The 24,891-nt window shown below is 49.3% G+C and overlaps 3 protein-coding genes across 5 annotated transcripts in view; 2 read left to right on the top strand and 1 right to left on the bottom strand.

The window, feature by feature from the left end:
* The window catches only part of ZNF385C (zinc finger protein 385C), a 37,104-nt gene extending 34,013 nt beyond the window's left edge, over positions 1-3,091 (top strand). Inside the window, exon 8 of the mRNA XM_083809247.1 lies at positions 100-3,091. Within this exon, the coding sequence (XP_083665373.1) occupies positions 100-321 (222 nt within the window). The 3' untranslated portion in view covers positions 322-3,091. The remainder of the gene's footprint in view (positions 1-99) is intronic.
* On the bottom strand, positions 3,026-5,904 carry NKIRAS2 (NFKB inhibitor interacting Ras like 2). Of its 3 annotated transcripts, none has more exons than XM_083809248.1 (4): positions 5,567-5,904; positions 5,254-5,390; positions 4,799-5,040; positions 3,026-4,251 (listed from the first exon to the last, which is right to left on the bottom strand). In XM_083809248.1, exons 2-4 carry the CDS (start codon positions 5,345-5,347, stop codon positions 4,012-4,014), a joined length of 576 nt encoding a protein of 191 aa, XP_083665374.1. In that variant the 5' UTR covers positions 5,348-5,390; positions 5,567-5,904; the 3' UTR covers positions 3,026-4,011. The 3 variants fall into 3 exon arrangements, with proteins under 3 accessions (XP_083665374.1, XP_083665376.1, XP_083665375.1); XM_083809250.1 differs by having other exon boundaries at positions 5,494-5,567; XM_083809249.1 differs by lacking the exon at positions 5,567-5,904 and having other exon boundaries at positions 5,254-5,483.
* Positions 5,881-24,891, top strand: DNAJC7 (DnaJ heat shock protein family (Hsp40) member C7). Its single transcript, XM_083809243.1, has 14 exons — positions 5,881-6,035; positions 16,001-16,089; positions 16,568-16,692; positions 16,785-16,898; positions 17,462-17,536; positions 18,572-18,690; positions 19,010-19,163; positions 19,930-20,094; positions 21,089-21,180; positions 22,387-22,460; positions 22,853-22,999; positions 23,245-23,397; positions 23,993-24,055; positions 24,606-24,891. Exons 1-14 carry the CDS (start codon positions 5,956-5,958, stop codon positions 24,641-24,643), a joined length of 1,488 nt encoding a protein of 495 aa, XP_083665369.1. The 5' UTR covers positions 5,881-5,955; the 3' UTR covers positions 24,644-24,891.

Below are 24,891 nucleotides of genomic sequence, written 5' to 3'. Positions count from 1 at the left end.
CCAGTGGGCTGGGGGCCGCGTTTACTGCAGGGGCTGACGCAGGGGTGCTTGTCCGATCCGGCGTGCAGCCTCACGCTCTCTCCTTCTCCCTCCCCGCAGTCCAAGCTGGCTTTGCAGAAGCATCTCACCAAAACGCTGGCGACCCGCTTCCTCCCCAGCCCGCTCACCACGGCCGTGTGCGCCATGCCCGGCCCCCTCGCCTTGAGACCAGCCGCTGCCACCACCCTCTTCCAAGCCCCGCTCCTCGGACCAGCCCTTTTCCGAACGCCGCCGGCCCACGTCCGCACCACGCCGGGCCCCATCGTCTTCGCGCCCTACTAGAGTCCCTCGCCCGCCGAGGGTCCGTCGGCTGCGCCACGGGGGCTGCGCGGGGCAGGGTGCCCAGACAGGCTGCTCTTCTTCTGGCTGATGGGAAACCGTAGTAGTTAGACATCAACCCAGGCTTCTCCTCCTTTTGCTTCAAGTTGGCTCCTGTTGGAGCGAGATGCCCCGGCAGAGTCCGGCCGGTCCCCGCTGCTCCCCCTGCCCACACCAGCCCCGCGCTCAGCAGGGTCCCCCCCCAAGGGCTGGGCGATGCAGGTGACAGTGCCAGAGCCACCAGGACCCTGCTGTTTTTCTTGTTTACCTCCCAGTTACCAGGCTGGGAGGAGAGGAGCTGGCTGGTCCGGGGGGGACGGAGCACCCCTCTGTCCTGCCAGTCCCCGCCAGCCCCGTCCGTCCCACACCAAAGAGCCCCCGCCGTGGTGGGCGCTGGCCACGGCGATCGCATCCTCACTCAGAGAGCAATAGGCGAAGCCCAGGGCTTGCTCCCCCTCCCTCTGAAAGCACATTGCCTTTCGCCCAGGCAACCCAAGAAGCACAGAATTTGGGCACACAGTCGGACACGGGCTCTGCTCCAGCCCCGCAAGGAGCAGAGAGCTGGGCCAGCTGGTTTGCGCTCCCCGAGGTGGGAAGGAGGTGACCCTGAGCTTGGAGAATGGCCCTGAGCCCCATCCAGCCTGCTCAGCACCAGCTGTTCGCCTCCGTCCCACCCGCAGGGGGGACAACCCTGCCCCCTACCTCAGGGGAGATGCTGTGAGGCTGCGTGAATGTCCCCAAAGCACTTTTGGTTCTCCGGTGAAAGGTAACATCGTCGTTCGCCGTCCAGCCCCGTCCCCATTAGGAGCTTCCAAGGAGTTTCTGACGACTCCACAAAACGAAGGCGTCCCCGGCAGCCCAGACAATCAGGGATGAAGGAGCAGGCACCGCCAGCTGACGCGTGGGGCTCTCCCTCGGATGCTCTCTTTTCACTGTGCTCAGAAGGCCCAGCGAGGGCCTGGTCTGAAAACTGTACCCACAGCGCTCCGGGTTCCCAGCGCGCTGCTGTAAATAGAAAACTTGCAGGAAAAGTTGCAACCCGAACGAACCTTACGCTGGAGTGACAACCCACCCCGATCTATGCAATCCCATGGGAGCAGCTCGCTCATTGTGTTTTGCTGTCCGCGTTTTACTTTGGTGCTCATGCTGTCTGTACAGCCGGGAGTGGTGTTTGGAGGAGAAGGAAAACAAAGCAACGCTTAGCTCTGTGCAGATGGGTCCTCCGGCATCTCTTCCCGTCCCTTAGCCTGGGTGCTGGTTCAGAGACCTCTGCTGCGTCCCAGGATGAGGCCCGTGTTCTTGCCCAGCCTTTTGGGAAGAGGCTGGTGGTTTGCACACCTGGGAATCCACACGCACAAGCACACGTATCTGTTATCTTGGCCATAAGCAATGTGGATTTCAGGAGGATTTTTTGCCCAGTGTGCTCCACCAATGCTCAGGACAAGGTCTCGGATGAGATTAAACAGGAACCTGCTGCCAGGAAACTCATGGGGCTGAAACACTTCTGCTTCCACAGACAGGAGCCTTGGGAAACAGCAGGAACCGCTGCACGGAGGGAGCTGCCACTGGGTCCCGGTGGCACAGAGCCATGCTCCTGCGTCTGGAGGACACGTCTGCTCACACCATGGGCAGCACTGACCCGCAGTGCCACTGCTCTGCTCCTGCCACAGAGGCCAGGAGTGCAAAGGAGCCTCTGGGTACGGATTTATCTGCTCAGGGCATCGCCTTCCACCCCAGGGAAAAGAGGGCACCCGGAGAGAGGAAGATGAGATTGTATATGGGAAGGTGGGGGCAGAGATGAGTTCTTGAGGGGGTGGTGGGACTCATGGCTGGGAGAGCAGCTGAGGGCTGAAAGCTCCCAGCAGTGGCTTTGACAGGGACATTGTCCTGCAGCCCACACATGTCCTGGACCAATAGCTGACCCCGCGTCCCCCAGGATAGGAGCCTGTGCTGGCTGGGGCAGGAGGGACGTGGCTCCAACAGCATCTCGGTGCCACGAAGCCTGTGGCCACCCCAGCTTCAGCCCTCACCCCACCCATCTCACTGTGCTCTCCTCCAGGCCTCCTCTCAGCCCTGGCTGCAGCAGAAAAGGGCAGCGCATCCCCTCCTGCACGCACACCAGCCTCGGGAGCACGGGGAGCAGACAGCCGCGGCCATGCTCCAGCCTGCAGGAGCCGCTGGACACCGGTGGGTTGTTCCCCTGCATTTTGTTCTAAAAAGCCTGTGCTGGGGCCAGCAGTGGCTGCTCCTGTCACCCCCCCCTCCACCAGTGGAGTCCTGATACACTCCTACACTTGGCACTTTAACCCTTGAAAGCCATTCCTTCTAAATAACAATAATACTGCAACAAGCTGCATAAGAACATGCTCCCTCTGTCGCATCCCCTCTGCCTCCAGAGAACCCTCCCTGCTCCTGTGCTATCCAAAGCATTTACTGCCTTTGACTTAGCAGATGCTGTACTAGGTAGTAGGGCATAGTCCATAGCGCTCAGTAATGCGTGTCCCTCTGTAAATAACCTTGGAGTGATGTGAACAGTTTGATTCAAAAAAAAAAAAAGAAAAATTGAATAAACAGACTCTAGGGACTTGGCCAGTACCCCTCCTGTAATGTTCATTGTATATTTTTTGATGTACTATAACTGTTGGGGAAAAAAAAAAAAAGGAAAATATTTTGATAATTGAATCTCATTGCTTTATTGTGTTATTCAGTAAATAAAAGGAACAAGTATAAACAAGCCAGGGCTTTCTCGTCTTTTTTTTTTTTTTTCTTAAATCTAAATCCAGACTAGCCAAAGGGACCGTGTTGCTGGGCAGGACTGGGACACCTTCCCTTTGTCTTGTGGTGGTTCTGAGAGGAGAGGCACCACTGTGACTGATGGGCAGTGAGAGCTGCCACAGCCCTAAAGCACCTGTGTGTGCAGATTAAGCACAGTCCCAGCAGCTCTCAGGTCAGGACTGAGGCTGTGCTCAGTAAGAGGGCTGCGGTTTTAAAATGTGGGCACCATAAGACATGGGGCCAAGGTCTGACCCTGCCTCAGGAACGGCAACCTGCTCTGCACTGTGCATTCACTGGGACAGGAGGCTCCTCTTGACCAAGGACTGACTATTACCACACATCGAGGAGCAGAGGGCATGGCCAGGTAAGGGGCGATCTGCTGAGACACAGCTGTAGCACCACAAAGCTAGCTGGGAGAGGACAAGGGGCTCTTCTTATATAGGATCAGTAAATACAAGACAGAGTTGCTCTTGAAAGGGGGAATCATTTCCTCTGGCCTGCCTGCACTCAGATGCAGAGCTGATCTCAACCTGCTGGCCAGCCTTGTGCTGCATCTCCCCTCAGGCAGCATGCAGCCCACAGGTGCCAGCCTGCGCCCTGAGAGCAGAGGAGTGTCACTTAGCGAATCCTGGCTTTCCTGTAGCACCTCAAACAGTGGCAGGGCCTGGGCAGTGGAAAGAGCGCTTGTCCCAGTGCAGGGAGATGGGTCACCTCTCTCCTCCTCAAAGACCATCCCTGGCCCTGGGATGCCTGTTCCTCGTGCCACGAGGCTTCCTGCAGGCTCCACGACACCACACAGGTTCAGCAGGAGGTACGTGCAAGGGAAGGAAAGAGGTGAGGGAGAGGAGGTGGTGATGGAAGGGAAGGGAAAGACAAGTCTCAGCCATCCACAGAACCGCCACCCTTGTTCTTGCGACTCAGGGGAAAAGCAGACTTGCTCTGTGGCTGTGTCATCTTACTGGCCAGGTAGATGAACGGCTCGATCAACGTACGCCGGTCAGCCACGGACACCTCCCACAGCTTCACCTTCTCACCCTTGGCCCAGTGCTGGGCTGCGTCATGGTCTACCCGGCGCTGCTCCTGCAAGTCACACTTATTGCCCAAAACCACGATGGTGACCTGTTCAAAAAAAGGGCGAGAAGAATCCCTGTAGGTAACAAATGCAGGGTTGAATAGCGCTGCCTGGCTCTGCTTGGCAACACCCTTAGTGCCAGGCCATGTCCTTCAGCTAATTCCCCTTCTGTTTGGGTCTACATCTCAAACCAGCCCCACTGAGCGATTGTATGCATAGCACTGTAGTGGCTAGCAGAAGAGTCCAGTCTAGAAGGCCAAGAAGAGAGATCTCTGTAAACGCTCTTGAGACTGATGAAGACAAAGCAGCAAACCCCTTTCCCCAACCATCAGCAGGAGATACACAAACCTGCTTCTGCACAGAGCCCTTCTGCCTGTTGGCTGTGGAACAATCACAGTGACAGAGCAAATACTCTCCCCTGAAAGCATCCCAGCACAGTAGCCAGTTACAACCGAGGGTCTTACAGAACAGGGCTCCCTATCACCACCTTGTGACAAGCCAGAGGAAAGGAGACTCTCTGGGGAAGAACCACTGAACAAGGGAGCAGACCTCACTCTGCAGCCCCTTTCCCTCGGGGAGATCGCAGGTGCTCACCTCCTTCTTGTCTTTGGACTTGTCAATTTCCTTCTTGAGGAGCTCCACCCGCTTGAAGGACTCCTTGCTGTCGGTGCTATAGACCAGCACGTAGCCGTCTGTGCAGGAGAAGCAATGCTTGGGAAGCTCCATGTTGTCCCGCAGGCCCCGCGTGTCGTAGAAGCGCACCTGCTCGCGCACCCCGCGGTCCGTCTCGATGGAGCCCACGTAAATGTCCTCCTGGGTCTCGATCATCTCCGAGCCTGCCAAGAGGTGGGCAGGGTGACGTGGGGACCCTGGACACGGCACCGGCCGTGACACAGCCTGAAGAATCGTCCTGATGGGTGGTCTGGGGTGGCACACTGCACCTTTCCTCCACCCCAACGCTGCGTATTTGGGGCTCCTGGCAGCACCGGGCTGCCTCACACCCCACATCCACGCAGGGCCGCCCCTCTCAGCCCCCCCCCGACACTCACCCACCACATGGTTCCCGTACAGCAGCTGCTCCAGGATCGCCGTTTTCCCCACGGAGGCCTGGCCGCACACCACCACCTTGCAGCTCTTCCCCATGCCGCCTCAGCGCCGCTCCCGAGCCACGGACGAAGCGAGCCGCCTGCAAAACAGCAGCCGGCGAGGCCTGAGGGGGCTTCTCCCTGGCCAGGCACCGCCGACACCCGGCGACAACGCTGCCGCACGACCCCCCCCCCACCCCTCACCCCCAAGGGGGGCAGCCCCGGGGGGCGCCCCGGGCCCTGCAAGCCCGGAGCTGGGGAACCGGCAGGGCCTCACCCGAGCGGCGGCAGCGGCGGAAGAGGCGCGGCCAGGCCAGGCCAAGCCAAGCCCGGCTCGGCTCGGCCCACAGCGCCCTCCACGGGCAGCCCGGGTCCTGCGGAGCCCCGCAGCGGGCTGACGGCGTCGGGGGGGCGGACACGGGACCGCGGGCCGGGCCTGAGCCTTACGGTCCTGACCCCTCCCATGACTGCCAGACCCCGGGACCCCCCGGTTCCCTCCCACCCCGGGTTCCCCCCTCATCCCGGTTCTCTCCCGGCTCCGGGCGGCCTCGCGGAGCCGCCGTTGCCGCCGGCAGCTCCGCCTGTTCCGGCGAGGCTCCCGCCCCTCGCCCCGCCGACCGTCCTCCCCCCCACCTCCCCCCCCCCGTAGCCCGGCCCGGCGGTAAGATGGCGGCGGCGGAGTGCGATGTGATCATGGCGGCGCCCGAGGGACCCGGCGAGCCCGAGAGCGAGGAGGAGGCGCGGAGGTGCGGCCGCTGCTCCCCCCCCACACCCACCCCGGGATGGCGAGGGAGGCCGCGGGTCTTCCCCTGGGAAGCGTCGGGGGGAGCCCGGCTGCGGGGCTCCGTGGGTTGGGGGCAGCCGGTGTGGGGCGGGAGGAGGAGGAGGAAGGTGGGGAGCTGGGGTGGGGAGCGGGGTTGCTCTGGGTGTGTGTGGGGGGTGCAGGCTCCGTGTTGGGCTTTTCCATGCGGGTCCTGGGTGCCCCGGGCCCCGCTGGTCTCCTCCACCGGGCCGGTGTGGGCTGCGGGCCCCGGGCTGGTGCTGAGCAGGGCGCTTGGGGGCAGCCCGGGTGCTGAGCAGGGCGGTGTGCCCCTCCGGAGGGCTGTGCCGCCTTCACCCGTCCCTTTCTCGGTCCCCCAGAGAAGAGCTGGCTGCTGAGAGCCGGGGCTCTGCAGTGGTGGCCTGTAATCCCAGAGCGGTGCTGTGCCACCTGCGGCGAGGGGCCGTGCGCGCTGCTAGGTGCCGGTTTATTTCGGGAGCTCTTGGCCGCACATCCCGTGCGAGTTCCTAGGGCCTCCGTCTCTACCAGGGTTCACATCTCTACCAGGATTCACATCTCTACCAGGATTCCCGTCTATACCAGGCTTTTTCTCTCTCTGCACCTCCCGGAGCGAAGTCTTCAGTCCTCCTGTCTTCAGTCAACTGGAGCTCGAGTGTCTTGCAATGTCAGTGACATCCTTTCTGTCTTGAGACCACGCTGGTTAATTTCTAAAGAAAGCTTTCGCTAGGATGAGGAGGAAATGATTAAACTGCGGAAGAGGCAGTCTCAAACTCTTAGTTTTGAGCGCTCTTCGCTTCTTCTGTATCGGTTGTCTTAGCGCTGTATTGTACCTGACTTCCTCGGCCTGTAAGCGTTTGAACTCTTTTTGTGGTATTTGTCTGCTGAACATAACGGAGGGGGAAAAAAGACTCAGTTGCAGGCCAGTGTCATGCTCTGAAAAGGTTAATGTGATTAAAGAGCCTCTCCAAGTGACTATTAAAAGTTCCAGTAGCTGGTTTATTTCTGAAGTGGTCTGGTTCAGCGTGCCCAGGGGAGCGGTGTCGGCTGGGGCAGGTAGGAATCCCGGCCTTTCTTCTGGCTGCACGTTTTCATCTCGAGAGCAAGCGATCTCGTCCCTGCCAGCAGCTGAGCGTTGCAGGCACTGCAGGCGATGAAATGGGAAAAGTCCAGCGTCTAGGAAACTCTGCTGGTTCTGCAGCATTTAAAGCTGGCAGGCTGTTATCTCCTGGGGAACTGGGAAGGAGAGAGCTCCTTCTGTGGAAGGTGAGGCAATTGTTCCAGAAAATTATGCAGTTGATAAGGAGAAACAAAACTGAAAGTGGCCTCTGAGGAATGCAATCTTCAGAAATAATACTGATGGCCCGAGGTGTTTTGCTCTGCTTATTTACTGTCAGAAATTGAAGGCTTGGGGAGCAGCACTGGGAGGGAGCGAGCTTCCTGGTGATGTCATTCTGAGGAGCTCAATTAAATGTTGCTGAAGAGGCACCTGTGTGTTGTGCATAGGACACCGACAAATTGCATGGCCCGTAAAGTTGGGAAAGCCCTGATTGTGTGAGATTCGTTCCCCCAGGCTAATTAAACGTGATGTTTGAAATGTTAAAAACATCCAAATGTAAAAGTCATGCTGAAGGCGCTGTCGTCTTCTTTCAGCGACCTCTAACATTACCCTTCCTTCCTCCTCCCTGACTTTCATTGCAGAGGTGATGGGCACAGGAGTGCAGTCGTGGAAATGAGTGTTTGGTCCTTGTCCTGCTCTGAAGGAAGTTTCAGCCGTGAAGAACAGGGCCAGTCTAGGTCATCTTGGGTTGTCGTGGCGTGGTAAGGCCAGTACCACCGTTCGTGGTTATTACCATGCAGTCCCCCTGTGCTTCCGTAGGTGCTCTCCCAATGATTCCTCTCTTGTTGTTTTGGGATATCATTTCTCTTTTAATAACATAAAATAAGGTGTGAGTAGATGACATTCTACAGGCAGTTATTCTCTTTTTTGTTTGGTCAGAAAGTATAGGCTTTAAACAGCCATGCTTGCTAGTCAGAGCAGATTTTTCTTGGGGTCAGGAATCTCCTGTGCGTTAGCCTCTTTTCTGTGCGACCCTTCCAGGCTTACATAAGTTGCTTAACTTCTGTCTCGATTGATCTAATGTAAATTAGGGTGATAGTCGCTGTATTAGGGAGAGTAGTTGGAGATTTAATTAGGTGCCTAACATTTGTAAAGCATCTTGAGCTGTGTAAGGGCTGCACAGGCGCTCAGCATTAGTGGGCACACGCAGACGTACTCTTGAATCTGGTTTAATACAGCCTTTACGATGTGACTGTGCTAGATTCTATCGGAAAACAGCAAACATAAATGAAAACCCGTACTTGCTGTAAGTTAGCATCAAGGGTTTCTATGTTCTGTACTTCTCTTCAGGAATTACAACGTGACACGGTACGGATACTTTGCTTAAAGGACTAACCCTTGTCTGAATGCGTGATTCTGTTCTCTGTGGCTTAATTAAAATAATGAAATTGGCAAAAGCAGGGAGTATTTCAGAATGATTGTAATGCACTGAAACAGCTGTAAACACGCTGAATGGCTCACTCACAAGTTGTTTAAGGGACAGGAATAGAGTGTGGTCACAGGATAATTATTGTTTGCAGCCACACAAATTGTGAGGGTCCTTATAAAAGCGGGTTGATGTAACCGTATTAATTTTATCTGCTAGATAGTGGTGCTCTTAGTGCCTCTGCTGGGCAGCAGCTGGTGGGCAGGGCCTGAGTTGTGGTGCGGTCAGGGACTGGTCCATCCCCCCAAAAGTCACTTTTCTTTCTAAATTGTAAAGATTTCTAACCCCCGGGAACTGTTTTTTCCCTTGGCCCGGCTGATCTGAGAGCTTGGGATCCGAGAGTTGGGGGTTGCTGGGCTTTTGCCAGGGATAATTTCCTTGTCATCTTCCTGGCAGCTCTAGGTTCTGTCTGATGCCCATGTTTAAGACTGGATCTTTCTCCTCTTTCTTCAGTGTTGGAGGATGCAGAGGCCTCTTAAAAAGAGGTATCTCAAATCATTTGGAAAATATTGTGAAATGATCTGTACAGACTGCTGCTTTTACAGTGCTTTTGCTGCAGACTTCAGATATGTTGATGCCTCAGCAGGAAAGCATAGTTAACCTTAATACAACAATGAACGTGAAATTTGCCACACAAAATAAATCGTGCAGAAGTCAAAAAGGTTTCAGACCTCGGCTAAATGTGGGTCACTGGTTAGTTCAACAGATGTTGCCTGGAGGTCGTCAGGTGTAGATGATTAGCACGAATCTTTCCACTGCTATTTTACGTGAAATGGGTTGCGTCCTGGTCAGGCTCCTCATGAATAATGTCTTTACTTGCCTGCTTTTACAGGGAGTGCTGCCAGGACTTTTGGGGGATGAATTGGCTGGAGGGGCTCTGTTTGTGGATCAGCTTCAGCGATGGAATAGTCTGTTCCAGTATTCCTGTTCTGCTTGCAAATGGGCACTTGAGTTCCCCAGGCTGTAAATCCAGCCTATTTTACTAATGCCTAATTATGATCTTAGGATAATATGAGGAACAGCAGAGGCTCCTCGCATCAATGGTTAGTCTCCCGTACATTTGCAGAGTATTTGAATACTCTGGATTAGGTAGTTGCTGCATACAGCCTGAAAAAGATGTTCAGTACTTGCAATTCAAGCCTTTCTTTATCTCAACAGTCTTTTTTAGGGTGATGCTGTAGATGCGGTCGTCTTGCCATGTAATTCTTCCAGCTGCCTGGCTTCCTTCATTTAGGCCTTTGTGGAAGAAAGCAGTCTCTAGCTGGTTCTAGACCCTTCTGTGGGTTTTCAGGAAGGCTATGGTGTGACCCTGCCAGAAATGATTGAGCCATTAGTATGAAGTAGGTTAATAATGAGCTCTGCTAGCAAGGTGCATTACATAACTGCGTAATTAAAGTTCAGGACTCATCTGGCTGTTTTCACTCGCAGCTGCAGGGCGAGGATTGGCTCATTTCTTTGCTCCTGCTCTCTGCTTGTGGCATATTTCAGTTCTTGTGGCTTTCGGTCTTCCTCGTCTGAGTTTGTCCTCGGGTATTGGGAACGTTCTGGGGTGTGCGTAGAGGACAGCATGGCTTTTTTTGGATTGAGTATTAGCGATTTTGCTCATGGCCACTCTTGTGGGAAGACCTGAGGCCCCAAGGCAGCTCTTTCTATTTTGTGTTTCAGTTGGTGAGCCTGTAGAATATCCATACAGGGTTATTACGTTCAGACTCAAGTTTTCCACAGGTATTAGCGCACACAGACTCAAGATTTCCCTGGTTTGGGACACGCTGTGAGTAAATGTCTTCGTTCTCATTGATCCGTCGCAGCTGGTAGTAAACCCACTCCTTGCTCAATGGGGGGTGCTGATGTGCAGGGAAATGCATTGCACCGTTTGCTTTCTGCTCCATATCCCTTTTGGTATCTGCTGCAGTAGGGTCAGCGTGAGACTGTCCAGCCCTGGAAGGTGATCACAGGATATGTTATAGGTGATTTTGTGTTTTGTATCTGGGGGCCTGGTTTTGCCCCTGCAATCTTCCTTCATGCACCAGAGACAGAAAACACCAACACTACTAATGAGATTATACATTCCCCTCACTCAAAATCCTCAGTCGCAAAGAGAAAACCTAACCTGGAAAAGCACGCGGAGAGGTATTTGTTGTCTGAACATCTCTGTGGCCCACTTAGTGTTTGGCTTCCCTTCTGAGCCCTGAGAGGAGGGAGGGGAGAGTATAGTATGTCCAGTGGCAAATACGACAGCTAATTTTAAGCTCTAGACATCTGCCTGCTGTAAACTGTATTGAGATCACCAAACTTATTTTACCCAAGCAGCTGAGTAATATCTGACAGCTGAGAATCTCGTCTGGATTTCAACAAGGAAACTGCGGGATGGAGGCACCGTGTGCTATTAAGGAAGAAGTCTCTGCAAGGATGGCTTGGCAAAGGCAGGTGTTTTCCTTTTGGCTTGGGGCATCCCCATGGAAATTGAGGCCTGACAGATTTGCCAGGCTCAAGACACCTCGTGGTTGTCCACTGGGCAGAAGCTGGCCCAGTTAAAAGCCGGATTTCTTTGGGTTTCTTGGTTTTGGACAGCGCCCCAGTGACTTTGAGATACCTAGGTTTTCTAACAGGATTTCGTAGCGTTCCTTAAATCCTCTTTTTTTTTGTCACTGTTCTGTAATGGAGGCAGGAGATGAAGTAGGAGTAAGGGTTGTGAGAGCTGAGAGGTACCAAGTGTGCTGCCTGCTGAAATGGTGAATTTTTAGCTGGATAGCGTGGCTTTGAGTGCGTGTACCTGTGCATTCGTGTAGGAGCGGGGTCTGTGCCAGCACAGCTACACCTGCGAGGTGCTTCCTCTACAGATCCTGATGGTTTAGGAAAACGAGGCGCCTTGCAAGGTAGGTCTGCGCGTTCTTCCCTCTGAGCTGGAGTAGGAGGGGTGGAAGCCACAATCGGCATTCGCGTGGGGGCCGCGTGTGCGAGCTCTGAGGAGGAGGCAGAAGTTGTTAGGCAAACGTGTGGGATTGTGTCGCTGGTGCGCGGGCTGGCTGCTTCTCATAGCTCGGCTGTTCTGGGAACGAGCAGGGGCTGAGCTTTCAGCAGAGGGCATGGGGAATAGAGGGAGCCTTGTGACGGCTCCTTCTCCCACCAGGCAGGCAGCGAGCGCCGTCGTGGCGAGGGGCAGGAGGGTGGTGGTGGCACCCTCTGTCCTCTGGGCGCACCAGAGGAGCAGCAGGATCGGGTGGCTGCTGCCTGCCTTGATGGCAGGTCTTCCAGGGTGACAGGGGAAGAATCGGACAAAGGTTATAAAAGGGGAAAAAAAAAAAAAATTGACTGGTTCGCGGGGGGAGAGTTACTCCACACAGTTCCCTCCCTGGGAGCCCTTGGTGCACGCGAGCAATGAAAGACGAGCTTCTTCCCGAGGTCCTCGGGGTGGCTCTTCCCTGTCTTCTTCATTCGTTGTGGAGAGGCCCTGAGAAGACGCGACCCGCTCCGAACAAAGCAACCCATTCAGCCTGGGGCGTATTTTTAGCAAAGCACGATTCTTCTTCAGTTTCAAAAGTAGCAAGTGGGGAATGCAGCCTACATCAGTGCGAGATGCAGAATGATCTCATTCAGGCTGCAGCATCTGTTTGGATTGGAACAATTACCAGTGATATCAGGAGATCTGCATTTTTTTCTTGTTATAGCAAGTGGTAAACAAGAACTGTTTTCTGTGTGCTTTCTATGTCAGTGGAGCGCAACTGGGGCGAGATGCTTCTCTTCTGTGTCTAGGATCTCAGACCACAAGGCTTGCATTTCCAGCAACTGGCTTTGTCTTTGTGCTGCGGAGGAATTTTTTTTTTCATCATTAAGCTTTAAGCTATGTGAGCAATAGAAATATTTGCATATTTCCTTTCTGCCGCTGGTAGATGAGGTGTTGTGACTTGTTGGTGTATCAATCTGTGCTAAAATAAAGGCATAAAAGGGAAACAGACCAAAAAAATAAGAGTAGAAATCAGTATTTCTTGTATTCGCGTGTTTTCTCTAGCGTTTCATAATGCTGGTGCTTTGTCAAAGTTGGTTTTGCTATGTATCTGTTTTCTTTCTCCCACTTTCCCAACTCTTCCCAGCAGTTTGTTGGCAGACGGGGTGTTCTGGCAGCCAGCCCTCTAGCTATTAGACAGTGCTTCCTTCTGACATGACAGGTAAAATTGCTGAAAGACTTATGAATCAGGGGCTGGTCGGCTAAGCAGGTTACCGTAGTGGCTCAGAGAGATGAGCTCTGCCGTTAATACCGTTCATCCTTCTCTTTAGACCATACAACAAGGAGCTTCTGAGTGAAGGTACGTAAACGGGATCGGTGATTTTCTTTCCCGTTTGTAATTACAGAAACAAGACTTTTGGTTAAACTTCTTAACTGCCAAGGTAGCGCAGAATTGCTGATTATTTTCTTCCACTGCATTTTGAAATGCTTGATACGTAATAGTCAATAAAAAAGGTTGTGTTTGGACCCGTTTTTGATCATACAAAGCGTGAGTCCCACCGATTATGCTACACATCCATCCAGCAAGCCCTTAATGGCTTCTAGACCTTGGGAGCAGCCCGCAGGGGGCTGTGTTGGCAGCCGCTGTTCGGTGTACGCCAGCGTGCCGGCTTCTGCGAAGAGCAGGGCTGCCAGGTAAGCACCTCCCTTGGGTATGGCAGGGGAGCAGGAGGGATGCCACTTCTCCATCCGGACGAGCGAGCACATCTTCTACCAGCCTCTGCGCAGCGCTGTGCTGCTGACCTCGGGAGCCGTGGCAAGAGGATCCGCCGGAGCCCCGCGCCGACCCGTTCCTTTGGCACCCTCTTCCTTACTCATCCTACTGCATTTAAACATGCCAGCACGATTACGTTGCATTTCCGTTGTTTGACATCAACAGAGTTACCGGAGCGGTGCGTCTGGCCCGTGTTGGGAGTGTAATTGATAGCGAAACTTCGAAACGAAAGCCAACGGCACGTACCGGAGCTGCGGCCCCCGAGGCCCTCGCAGTGGCAGCACCCTGTGTCTATTGTTCTGCCAGCTGGCAAAACTGTGCTGTTTCTGTGAAAACAACCCTTTGCATGAGGCGGTTGTGTGGGAATGGCCAATGGCGAGCCTGAATGAGGTTAAAAACATGTGAACTTGTTTCAACACAATTCCCTTTGTTCTTTCCCTAGTAGGCTCGCTGAGCGTTGCTGGTGCCGCGCTGCCTTTGCCGAGCCGTGCCCTGCGGTCGCTGCAGGGCCGTGGCAGCGTTCCCCCTTTTGGAGAGGAGACTGGGTTGGCAGCTTCGTAGGGAGCGCAGCTCCCAGCAGATAACTGCATTTCCCACGTGACGCTCTGATCTCTAGGTACTTCCAAAATAGAAATGCAAAGCGGCGGTGGACTCTTATCAGACCTGCTCAGCGCCCTCAGGTCTTTGATTTTGGCACCTTGTTAAAATGCAGTCTTCCTTCCAATCTTTATTTTCTGTACTGATAGAGGCCGCTCACGATAGCGCAGAGAAATGGGATGTCATCAGTACGCAGTAAGACCCTCACTGCTTTTCCACTGAATGCGTTGTAGCTACAGCCTTCTGCGAAGACAGTCGACTTCTGTCCTCTTGGGTTTCTTAAGGATAACATTTATCAAAGATGAGTCTTTGCTTCCTCTGGGCAAAGTCCTGTCCTGAAACTTGCCCGAAGCTGCACCTAATTTTGGATTTTGTAAAGAGGTACAGAAAAAAAGACCTGGATCACTTACGTTATACCATATGTGACAGGTCAGCCTAGAATTTTAAAGGTAAAGGTTATGTCTGTGTTTATAGTGCCTGCTAGGCTGGAGACTTGCTCCGATTCAGGCCTTTGGCTGTTAGAGTTGTGCTGCCAGATACCGAAATAAAGCTCCTCAGGCATCAGAATTGCTCTCAAGCAATTGATGTGCTAGCGCTTGCTCTGGAATTGGATGAAAGTAGCTGTATATAAAAAGCCCTGCGACTCTTCACTCTGTCCCCATGTTCTCTGGTTTGTCTTGGATTTGTTTACCCTGGATTTCCCTGTAAATAGCTTTGCCGCAATAAGTGGTGCAGAGAGACACCTTCTCTTCTGGATCCTTCCCTCAAGAAAATGCTGAAGCATTTCGGCACAGCCTGGAAGCGACTCATGGTTGAGCCCGCAAGTGCAGCTCCGCTCCGTGCACCCGGCTATTTTAGTTTCCTTGGCCTCTGCTTCATCGCTTCAGCAAAGGCTATATTCAGATCAGCTGGCAGTCTGTCAAAGAGGAGTAGGATGACCTGTGATGGTCAGCTTCAACTGTACTTCTCGTCATGCACGCGTTTCCCCGCGCGGATGACTTCTGCGGCTGGGCTGCTCGGCTGTTGGAGCCAGTGGCTGGGGCTCGTAGATGTGCTGGCTGCGTCCCTGGTGGGGTATTGAGCAGGGAGCCTGAGCTAGTCCTAGCCCTGATGTTTGGGGACAGAGTTCTGTTTGTACAAGTGCTCCAGGCAGCGGACAAAAAGTGCCTGTTGCTCTGGCTACAGCAGTGAAGGCTCAAAGGCACGACGCGAGTGTCGACTGCTGCGTCTTGGAGATGGCGATGGCTGCTTTTGAGCCGGTCTCGTGTTGACACGTTAGTCTAGGAGGGAAGCAAGTGAATTAAATCACTGAATTTGATTCAGTAAAACTGAATTAAACATCACAACACCATGGTACGATTTCGCTCTCAGACTGCTTATCTAAAATGAAGGTAGAAGATAAGGAAGAGTTTAATTTCCATTAGGGGAAACTGTGCTTTCAAGAGTTTAAGGGATGCAGCTTTAAACCATATGTTGTGTGTTTTAAATGTCCTATCTCTGCAAATGCTTGCTCTTGAGTGTGAGGACTATTTCTGGACCTGTTGCCAAGGCAGTGCCAAGCTTCTCCTTGAGACTTGTGGCCGTATTTCTCCTCTATTTAGCTCTTTTTTGAATGTAGAAATTGTTCTTGGCCCTGCTTCTCAAGTATGGGGCTACTTTAGAAAGACAACACTCAGTTTATTGACTTTGATGACTACTAAGGTTATGCATCGCTTAGGCAAGTAGGCTACTTGGTTAACCATGTCCACCCAAATTTTTGCTCAGCTATAGAGGCGACTGAAGAAGGATTTTCCAAAGGTGTGGTTGGGCTGCTAGTGCACATCTGTAATGCTCAGCTGTGTTGGTCGTGTTCCTGTTCATGGCCCTAGTCAAGTGCTGAACTATCTGAGAACCAGAAGGATGTGGTGTGCTCTTTTCTCATGAACAGTGCGTACAGAGTAAATCTTGCAGCAACCAGCTACAAGTGTTCTGGAGCACTGAAGAGCTATAGCAAGATTGCTTGGGGATCAGGATCTTGGTTGTGGTCAGAACGTGTTCTGATGCTCTGTCCCTTATGTTTTACTTCCTTTCAGAGAAGCAGAATCATTCAAGGAACAAGGAAACGCATACTATGCCAAGAAAGATTACAATGAGGCGTACAACTACTACACAAAAGCCATAGGTGAGAGCAGTTGGTAATGATGACAATCTTTGCTGAATATAGTGTCTAAAAGTCAAAGCTGGTTATTGATTTCCAAATACACCAGCAGGGTTTCTAACAGCACATGCTGGATGGAAGCTTTTTGCAATTACCTTGCAAAACTTCACCAGATTGGTAATGCAGGTTAGTGCTAATGTGGGTCATTTGCAGCTTTTTTTGTTTGTTTGTCCTCTACCCAAGATATTTTTAGCAAGAAGCAATCCAGCTTTCTGTCCAATGCAGGGTCATCAGTGCTGCCGGGCCAAACTCCACAAACTTTTGCTCTATACGAGTTAAATCCTGTGTATAGTTGAGGAGCAATAGTTTGATTTGCAATTCTAAGCCATCATGCACCATTGTAGGTCACTCAGGTGTTATAAATTGGGAAGGATTTTGAATCCAACAATGACTTTTGAGTATGCTGCTTACATTACACTCAGTGCTCTTACATTTTCTCCAGATACCTGTCCCAACAATGCCAGTTATTACGGTAACAGAGCTGCCACCCTCATGATGCTGGGGAGATTCCGAGAAGCACTGGGAGATGCTCAGCAGTCTGTCAGATTGGATGATAGCTTTGTAAGGGTACGTGGAAAAATTCATATGTGGTACACGTCTGAATACCCTTGTTTCCTCCTATTGCAGCTCTTACAACTCCCTTTTAACTGTCTTCTCAGGGCCATCTACGGGAAGGGAAGTGCCATCTTTCCTTAGGGAATGCCATGGCTGCCAGCCGCTGCTTTCAACGAGTTTTAGAACTGGATCATAAGAATACTCAGGCACAGCAAGAGGTAAGAGGTTCTGAAAACTGAAATACTCCCAGGAAATGGGGCTGTCGAAGGAAATGGATTGAACTGGCAAGACTTTTGCTTCTAATTTGCAAGGTGGAATCGTGGGCATGGTTAGTAATGACTGTTTGGGTGATGTAATGAAAAAATTAGATGGTGTCGAAGTTTCTGTTTCTCAGTAAACCGACAGGTTGCATAGCTTACTTTTGTGCATGATAGCCTTCATGCTTTTCTGTTAAGAAAAGACAAAACTAGTCTTTCACCAGCATACCAGGGGAAGAATGATGATAAGAGAGCACGGAAATGGGTGCTGCAACATGTACAAGGCTGCCACCTCTTTTGTTTCTCATTCACAAGTGTACATTTTCTTGGGCTACCACTTGGGTCCTATGATTTCATACTGATTATAATGCTGGCAAAAGTATTCTTGGGATCTGCATTGTTGTTCTGTGGTCTGTAGTAGTTTTTGCTCTGATGACGCTTTAGGGATTGGTCACTTGTGTGCTTGGTGGTGTTACAGGCCAGTGACTGTCCTGCAAGGCTTACTGTGTTCTTCTGTCTTTCAGCTAAAGAATGCCAGTACCGTGCTAGAATATGAAAAAATAGCTGAAGTGGATTTTGAGAAACGGGATTTCAGAAAGGTAAGATTGACTTGATTGTTTCGTGGAGCATTAAGAAAATATCGTACCTGGCCAGTTCAGCCAGATGTACGTCTAATCCCTCTGCCTAGTACTAGCTGCGTCCTGATGGGAGGTGCTGTACAACATACTTTTGCTACTGAAGCAGGGCCATGAATTTGTGAAAATGACAGAGCTCATGGTCTCATAGCACTGAACAAATGAAAAGTGAAGAGGGTGACCAGCTCAGGCTGAATATCCTCTATTACTGCTTGCTTTGTAGGGTGAGTGGAACCATGAAGTATTTGATACAGGTTTTGTCACTAACTGCATTTAATGATTTAATTCTACTGTCTCACTTCACTGGGAAGGCTTACATGAAATGTGATCTTTGTTTCTGGAGCTGCTCTTGCTCTTCCTCACCCAGAAGCCTTTGGCTTCTCAGTCTGGAGCACAGTGCTTCCCACAGCGGGCCATCGTGATGTCACGGGCCGGGAAGGCAGATGAACCTTGGTGAAACAATGACCCTGTTCTCATGCAGATGTCCCCACCAGAGAGGCAGAGATGGAAAAGACCCATTAGATCACCCTGCCCATTGCAGTCAGACCAATGTAAGATCAGGCCCTGCACTGTACTTTTTTGTGTTCTGTCCAGTCCAAACTGTCTCAATCTATTGAATTTCTGTCCCGCCCACATGTCTTTCTAATGCAGAAAACAGGGGCAGAATTGTCTTCCTTGGCTTCTTCTTTGGGGCCTACAATTTCAGAAGGGTTAAATGGATGGAACTTGCACAGGTGTTCCTTGAATCTTCTGTGTAGTGCTGTGTTGTAGTAACACAACAGGGGCCACAGACCTTTAAACACAAAGCCCTTAAAAAAACAAAAATGCTCATAAGGAAGACTTTCTAATGAAGTACATACATCCAGCAGAAGAGTTGTCTGCACACTTATTTTCCCGTTCAAAGACAAATATGGAATCTCAAGTGTGGCAATGGGGCAATCTTTCAAACTAAGCCTTTGGATCTTTGCTTTGTTCACATTCATGTTTTTCTCACATCAGGTTGTATTTTGCATGGATCGTGCTTTGGAGTTTGCTCCTGCTTGTCACCGATTCAAAATCCTCAAGGCCGAATGTTTAGCACTACTGGGTCGCTACCCAGAAGCACAGTCTGTAGCAAGGTGAGCATCTTTAAAATCTAGAATTTGTGTAACAGCTGGTGGTATGTCCTGCCTAATACTATTTCACCACCTGAAATGAATGAGGGATATATATATTAAAAAAAAAAAAAAGCCCTTAATGCAAATGGTGATGGGGAAGTTTGCATGAGTTTATCCCCTTTTTGGTTAATTGTACTGGGAAACTGTACTTAGGCTCAGTTAATAACCCTGCCACAGACTTGATAAAATAATTAAATATCTCAGCAGAGGAGGAATGCTTTGGAGATGAGAAGAAAACTGCAATAGGGTGACTTTTTTTTAACATGTTTGTTTTTTACAGTGACATCTTACGAATGGACTCTACAAATGCAGACGCTCTGTATGTCCGTGGTCTCTGCCTTTATTATGAGGACTGTATCGAGAAGGCAGTGCAGTTCTTTGTCCAGGCACTCAGAATGGCTCCTGATCATGAGAAAGCGTGTCTTGCCTGCCGTGTAAGTTGTGAGCATTGAGGTTGGGACTGCAAAATTAACATATTTCGCTTCTTTAAATCAAACGCTTCTGCTGAAGCAATCCCTTCTCCATACCTCAAGATTATCATTCCCCAGATCTCCAGTAGCAAGTAGTGAGTCAAGTCCTTCCCGAAGGGGCTGCTTTAGGTATAACTGTGAGCTGCTGGAAGCTCTTTCTCAGAAGGCTGTGATACTGTGATTCTCTGAAGACTGCCTTCCTTTCATTCTGTTTTGCTCCTATATCTGATCAAGGGGCAATAAAGCTAGGTCTCTCAGTTCTTCTGACACAGATTTAATTTAGTGCCTATAGGCTGACCTGTATTTAAACACTGTTTCTTTCAGGATGTTCCTTTCCTCCTTTCTACTCTGTTGTATTTCTTTAACCAACTTTTGAAAGATTTATTTAGTTGTATAAGCTCTCAAAAGGTGAGGTCCTGCTCCTATTGTTTTTAAATACATAAATTACTTCACTGGCATGTTCTCATCTTAAACATTAGGCAACTTTGTTCATGTAGAGAACGCCTGTAACTGGCACTGGCTCTTCCTCAACGCCTTTCCTTGGGGAAAAGTAAAATGCTCACATCTCGTTTCAGCTGCTCTAGCAAGTCTGTGACTTCTGTATCCTGCAATGTTGTCTGAAACCAAATTCGAACAGTTATGTTTGAGGACCCTTACCCAGCAAAATAAGGTGTTTTGTACCCCTGAACCACTGACCTACTGTCCTTATCCAGGATGTATTTTCTTTCAGAATGCCAAAGCACTTAAAGCAAAGAAAGAAGATGGGAATAAAGCGTTTAAAGAAGGAAACTACAAACTAGCATATGAACTGTATACAGAAGCACTAGGAATAGATCCAAATAACATAAAAACAAATGCCAAACTCTACTGCAACCGGGGGACAGTTAATTCAAAGGTAAGAAATGGTCACCTGGCAGGTAATGTTTCATCTTGGGTTGTATTCCTCACCATGTAGTTTATAAATACCAGATCACTTCTTTTGGAAAGCATATGCTTCTCTGGCTCCCGGGGCAGCTGGATCCTTTAGTGCTGTAGGCAATATTTCAGGTTTTTGTGCTTGCACAACAATTGGATCTGTTCCAAACAGCCAAAGAAGTTGACTCCTAAAGAAACAAAACTCAAATACTTGGGCTGCACAGAGTGGGAGGGAGAGGAGGAATGTAGTGTGGCCTTATCTTAATCAGCGTAAAGGCATCCTTATTTGTTTCCTCCCTGGTAATGAGGATTTTTTTTGTAGATCGTGTCTTGCTTTATTTTTTGATCTAAAACAATCTGACGTAACTTAAAATTTTACACCTTTGTTGGAGTTGCTGTTGTATTTTGGTAATGCACTCTCCAGCGAAGCATTTGTTTGACAGTGCTTCAGATTTCCATCATGCATTTCCTCTAGGCATGTTTCCTCCTCAGCTGTCTCTGTGCTGATGTGCCTCTTCTATCAGTGGGGCTTTTCAGCACCCATACTTGGTCAAGAGACAGGCTGTTTTCAAAACCGAGGAAATGGAATAAGTCAGAGGGCAGCTTTAATGGACACTTTATGTGGCTGTTTGTGTCTGAAAACGATCACTTTTAATAATTCTAAGTTATTGTGTTTCAATCCAGGATACCTTGTTCTTCAGATCATTCTAAGCAAGCCCCTTGTTTCCAAGTGCATTTTGTAGAGAAGCACCATGTAGTTGTACCACTTCACTAGCCAAGCTTCTAGTTTTTCCTTACAGAAGAAAAAGCTCTGTGCATTTGGGGACTTGGAAAAAATGTCATAGATGTAGATCCACAAAAACAGTGAGACTTTTTCAAAATTCTGTACAACTTCCATTCGCCTAAAATCACAATGCTGATTAGCAGATTTTTTTTCTGATTGGGATTCACTTAACTTCTGTCTGACTTTGTAGCTTAGGAAACTTGAAGAAGCAATAGATGACTGCACGAATGCAGTAAAACTGGATGACACATATATCAAAGCATACTTGAGGAGAGCACAATGGTAAGTAGATGTTTATCATGGACATGCTGAGCTGGTTTGTGGGTAGGAACCTCTTCCCTACAGCACTGAGTGACAGGGTAACAAATCTGAAGCTTAAATGAATAAAAAGTTCTGTCTTAAGAGTCCTTGAATTTGTTTCTCTTCCTTGTGGCGCCGAGAAGACAAGAAAGTATGTAGTCTATCCTGCCTGCGTGGGTCTGGGTCTGCCTGTTTGTTGTTGTGTTCAGGCAAGATTTGTTCTCAAGCTTGACTTGCCTTTTTTTTTTTTTTAAGACTAATATAGGATGTTGTTTTCTCCCAGAGAACCCGTCTCTTCTAAGCTGTTTCAGAAAGGTTGCTGGGAGTAATAGATCTTATCTGTGCAGAGCTGCTTCATGCTTCCAACGCCCTGGATTTTGAAATGGGATGGCCTGTTTCCCCTATAAGGGAAATCAGCTGAGGCTGTACATATTTCTGCTGCAGATAATACTGCAATGTAGTACAGTGAGGCTGAGAGAGTTGTACAAAGGATGTTTGGATCTATATGTCTTGTAACTTGGCACCAGCCAGAGAAGTCATCAAGCTCTGTTCTGACTGCACATTTATTTGCTCCTTTGCTCAATACCGTTGGTTCCCTAGTTTGTGAGCAAGCTGCCTGGCCTATAGGTGAACCAAAACCATTACTGCAGCCTTCCTGTTGTGCATACATTTTAATTTACATCCTTTAGTGTTTTTCTTAAGTTCCATCTCAGTAATTGCTAAATTACAGTAAGTAGTTGTGATACAATAGGACATGAGCAGGGCTGAAATGCCAACAGGCAGGCACACATCCCTCTCCGAGGTGCCAGGATCGTCACTTCTAAACAGGGCTGCTAGCGTACAGCTGCACTAGCTTCCTTGAAACGTTACTGGCTGGTATTAGTTCCTGCTGTTGGATGAAGTAATTATCAGATCTTTAAAGTAGAACTTGTGCTGCCAAATGAGATTGCGGTCTCAGCTTGGAGCCCAAAGAACAGGCTCCTGTGCCAGAACTGCCCATAAACTGCGGGTGCTTAGGCTTCTATTCAGTGTAGCAGTCACGCTTTGTGGGTCTCTCTAATGATTGCTCTTCCTGAAGCCCAGTGCACGTTTTCCTTAATTCATATCCATCCAGAAAGCTTGTACCTGCACCCTCTTTTTGATATTTTCCGTGAAGTACACCTTGTCAACCGTTGTTTCTTTCCACAGTTACATGGACACAGAGCAATATGAAGATGCTGTAAGAGACTATGAAAAAGTATATCAGACAGAAAAAACAAAAGGTAAGCATATGAGCATTCTTCTGTATATGTATGTGTATATTCTGTAACATGTTAGATTCAGAATATCTAGTTATGGTTCTTATTCTTAACAGTCATCTTGCTTTTCTCGTAGCCTGAAATGAAGTGGACAGAGTAGCCTTAGTCCTTGTGGTTCAGTGTGTAACAAATAGGGGTTCAATAGCACTGGGATGTTTACCTACATTTGGAAACGGTATTAAATGTAGTTAGGCTTTAATTAGCTACCTGGCTATAAATCCAAGGGGGTTGGTTCCTTGTGGCACTTGAATACTTCAGCCCAGGTCACCTCAACATGTTGGTCTGTCAGCCTTTTTTAAAGCAGAAAACTGCCGGACACTAAAGCTGCTTTCCTTTGGCATTGCACTTCTTTCTAGAACACAAGCAACTTCTAAAGAATGCACAGGTGGAACTGAAAAAGAGCAAACGGAAAGACTACTATAAAATCCTTGGGGTTGACAAAAATGCCTCTGAAGATGAGATCAAGAAGGCTTACAGGAAAAGAGCACTAATGCATCATCCAGGTATCCAGAAACAGGCTGTCTTTGAGCATGTATTGTTGCTTTCATCCCTCTGCCCCATGCATGTCTGCTCTCCCCACAACCATCACTTACAGCCAGGCATAAATAGGAGAGGGAATTTTTGGACAAATACCATTTCTGACTCCAGAAATCTAAAATACATCTGTGATAGTAACTAGAAATGTGTGGTATTTTCCATTTACACTAGAAACTCAAAGCTTCTTTCCTGCTTCTTTTTATGTCACTAGACCGACACAGTGGGGCAAGTGCAGAAGTACAGAAGGAAGAGGAGAAGAAATTTAAGGAGGTTGGTGAAGCCTTTACCATCCTGTCAGATCCCAAGAAGAAGGCCCGCTATGATAGTGGACAAGATCTAGAAGAGGATGGATTGAACATGGGTGGTAAGTGTTTATGGTATTCTATAGTGGCAGCCTTTAAAAAGATTAGACCGTTTAGTCTGCCTTCTTCTCTAAAGCAGCCAGACAGTTCTTGACCTCTCAATTGTAATAATCCTGTGAAGTGGCTTGGTTTGGTCTGCAGAAGTATTTGAATGGCAGATACTCAATGACTGTTTGAAGTTGCAGATAGTAGGCACCATATAATCCAGATTATCCTTGACTGAGCTGTTAGGTAGTAGGTACCATTATGCAGAAGCTTCTGTCTTTTGTAAGAGGTATAAAATCACATCACAGAAAGGCTGTGGGCCCCAAAATGTTGCTTATCCAAAATTCTTAGGTTGCTCCCGTGACTAGAACTGTCTCACAGCTGTTGCTTTTACCCGTTTTCTGCCACTGGCAGTAGCCTGTTACTCTGCTGTAGTACAGTATAGCGCTGTTCTCTGCTGCTACATGATAGTGGACAAAGCAAGCTATTTGCTTATAGCTTTTTGTCCATTTTAAAATGCTTTATGGGCCTTCAATTAAGAAGCAATTTCTAAACTGAAAACTGTAACTATCTGTTTTACTTCATCTTACGACTTCCTTTTCTTCCCTATAGATTTCGATGCAAATAATATCTTTAAGGCCTTCTTTGGTGGGCCAGGTGGCTTCAGTTTTGAAGGTAGGTGGAAGTGTCCTACTGTTGGTGTTGGAAGTGGTAAGTACACAAATCGCTTGACAGGACAGCCGAGTTTCCCCAAGCTTGATGCAGACGTTTTGAGGTGACTGGAGGCAGTGAAGGAGCTGTTGCTCATGTCCCTTCAAACCTCAAATGCGGTCAGGCTTTCTTCACACATGGCAGAGTAAGATGGTTTTATACAGCACTGAGCAAGGTCTCAGCACTTACCTAGTGTCGATATACCCCTTAGGGAATTTCGTGTTCCATAATGTCTTTTGTTAAGCGAATTTTGGGAAGTCTTGCATGGTTTGTGTCCCATTTACCTTCATCCTTGTAAATTTGTCTCCAGGCCTCCTTTCCCTATATTACCAGTAATCCACTCTTACCTGCTGGATTTTAGCTGCTGGAAATGCATAGCTCAGATCTCTCCCACTTGTCCAAATGGTTTTGCTTGAGTTAAGTGCTGGCCTGGCATCCAGCTATTGCAAAATGGTATTTAACCACATCGCCTTTGAACTTTGAAAGTGCTAATATCTTCCATTTTCTTTTTCAGCTTCTGGGCCTGGAAATTTCTTTTTCCAGTTTGGCTAAAAACAAACAAACACACATACCTGATCTGCTTATTTTAGCCTTGAATACGGACATACTTTAGACTCCTTCCTTCATCATGTCTCATTGTACTTAGAGCAGTTTCATTTTTCTCGGTTGGAGACCTCTGTTTTGTGTGCTTTTGTGTGTGAAGAGGAAACCAGCTCGGGGAGGGGAAGGCTTGTGAATTTTGTTTTACTGTTAACTTTATTAAAAAAAAAAATAAAGCTTTGAATCTTTTGGTCCCTCCA

The sequence above is a fragment of the Anser anser genome (assembly GCF_964211835.1).
Source record: "Anser anser genome assembly, chromosome: 23".
Lineage (NCBI taxonomy): Eukaryota > Metazoa > Chordata > Aves > Anseriformes > Anatidae > Anser > Anser anser.
Note: the sequence above shows the minus strand (reverse complement) of the source record. Positions and strands in the feature narration are given on the sequence as shown.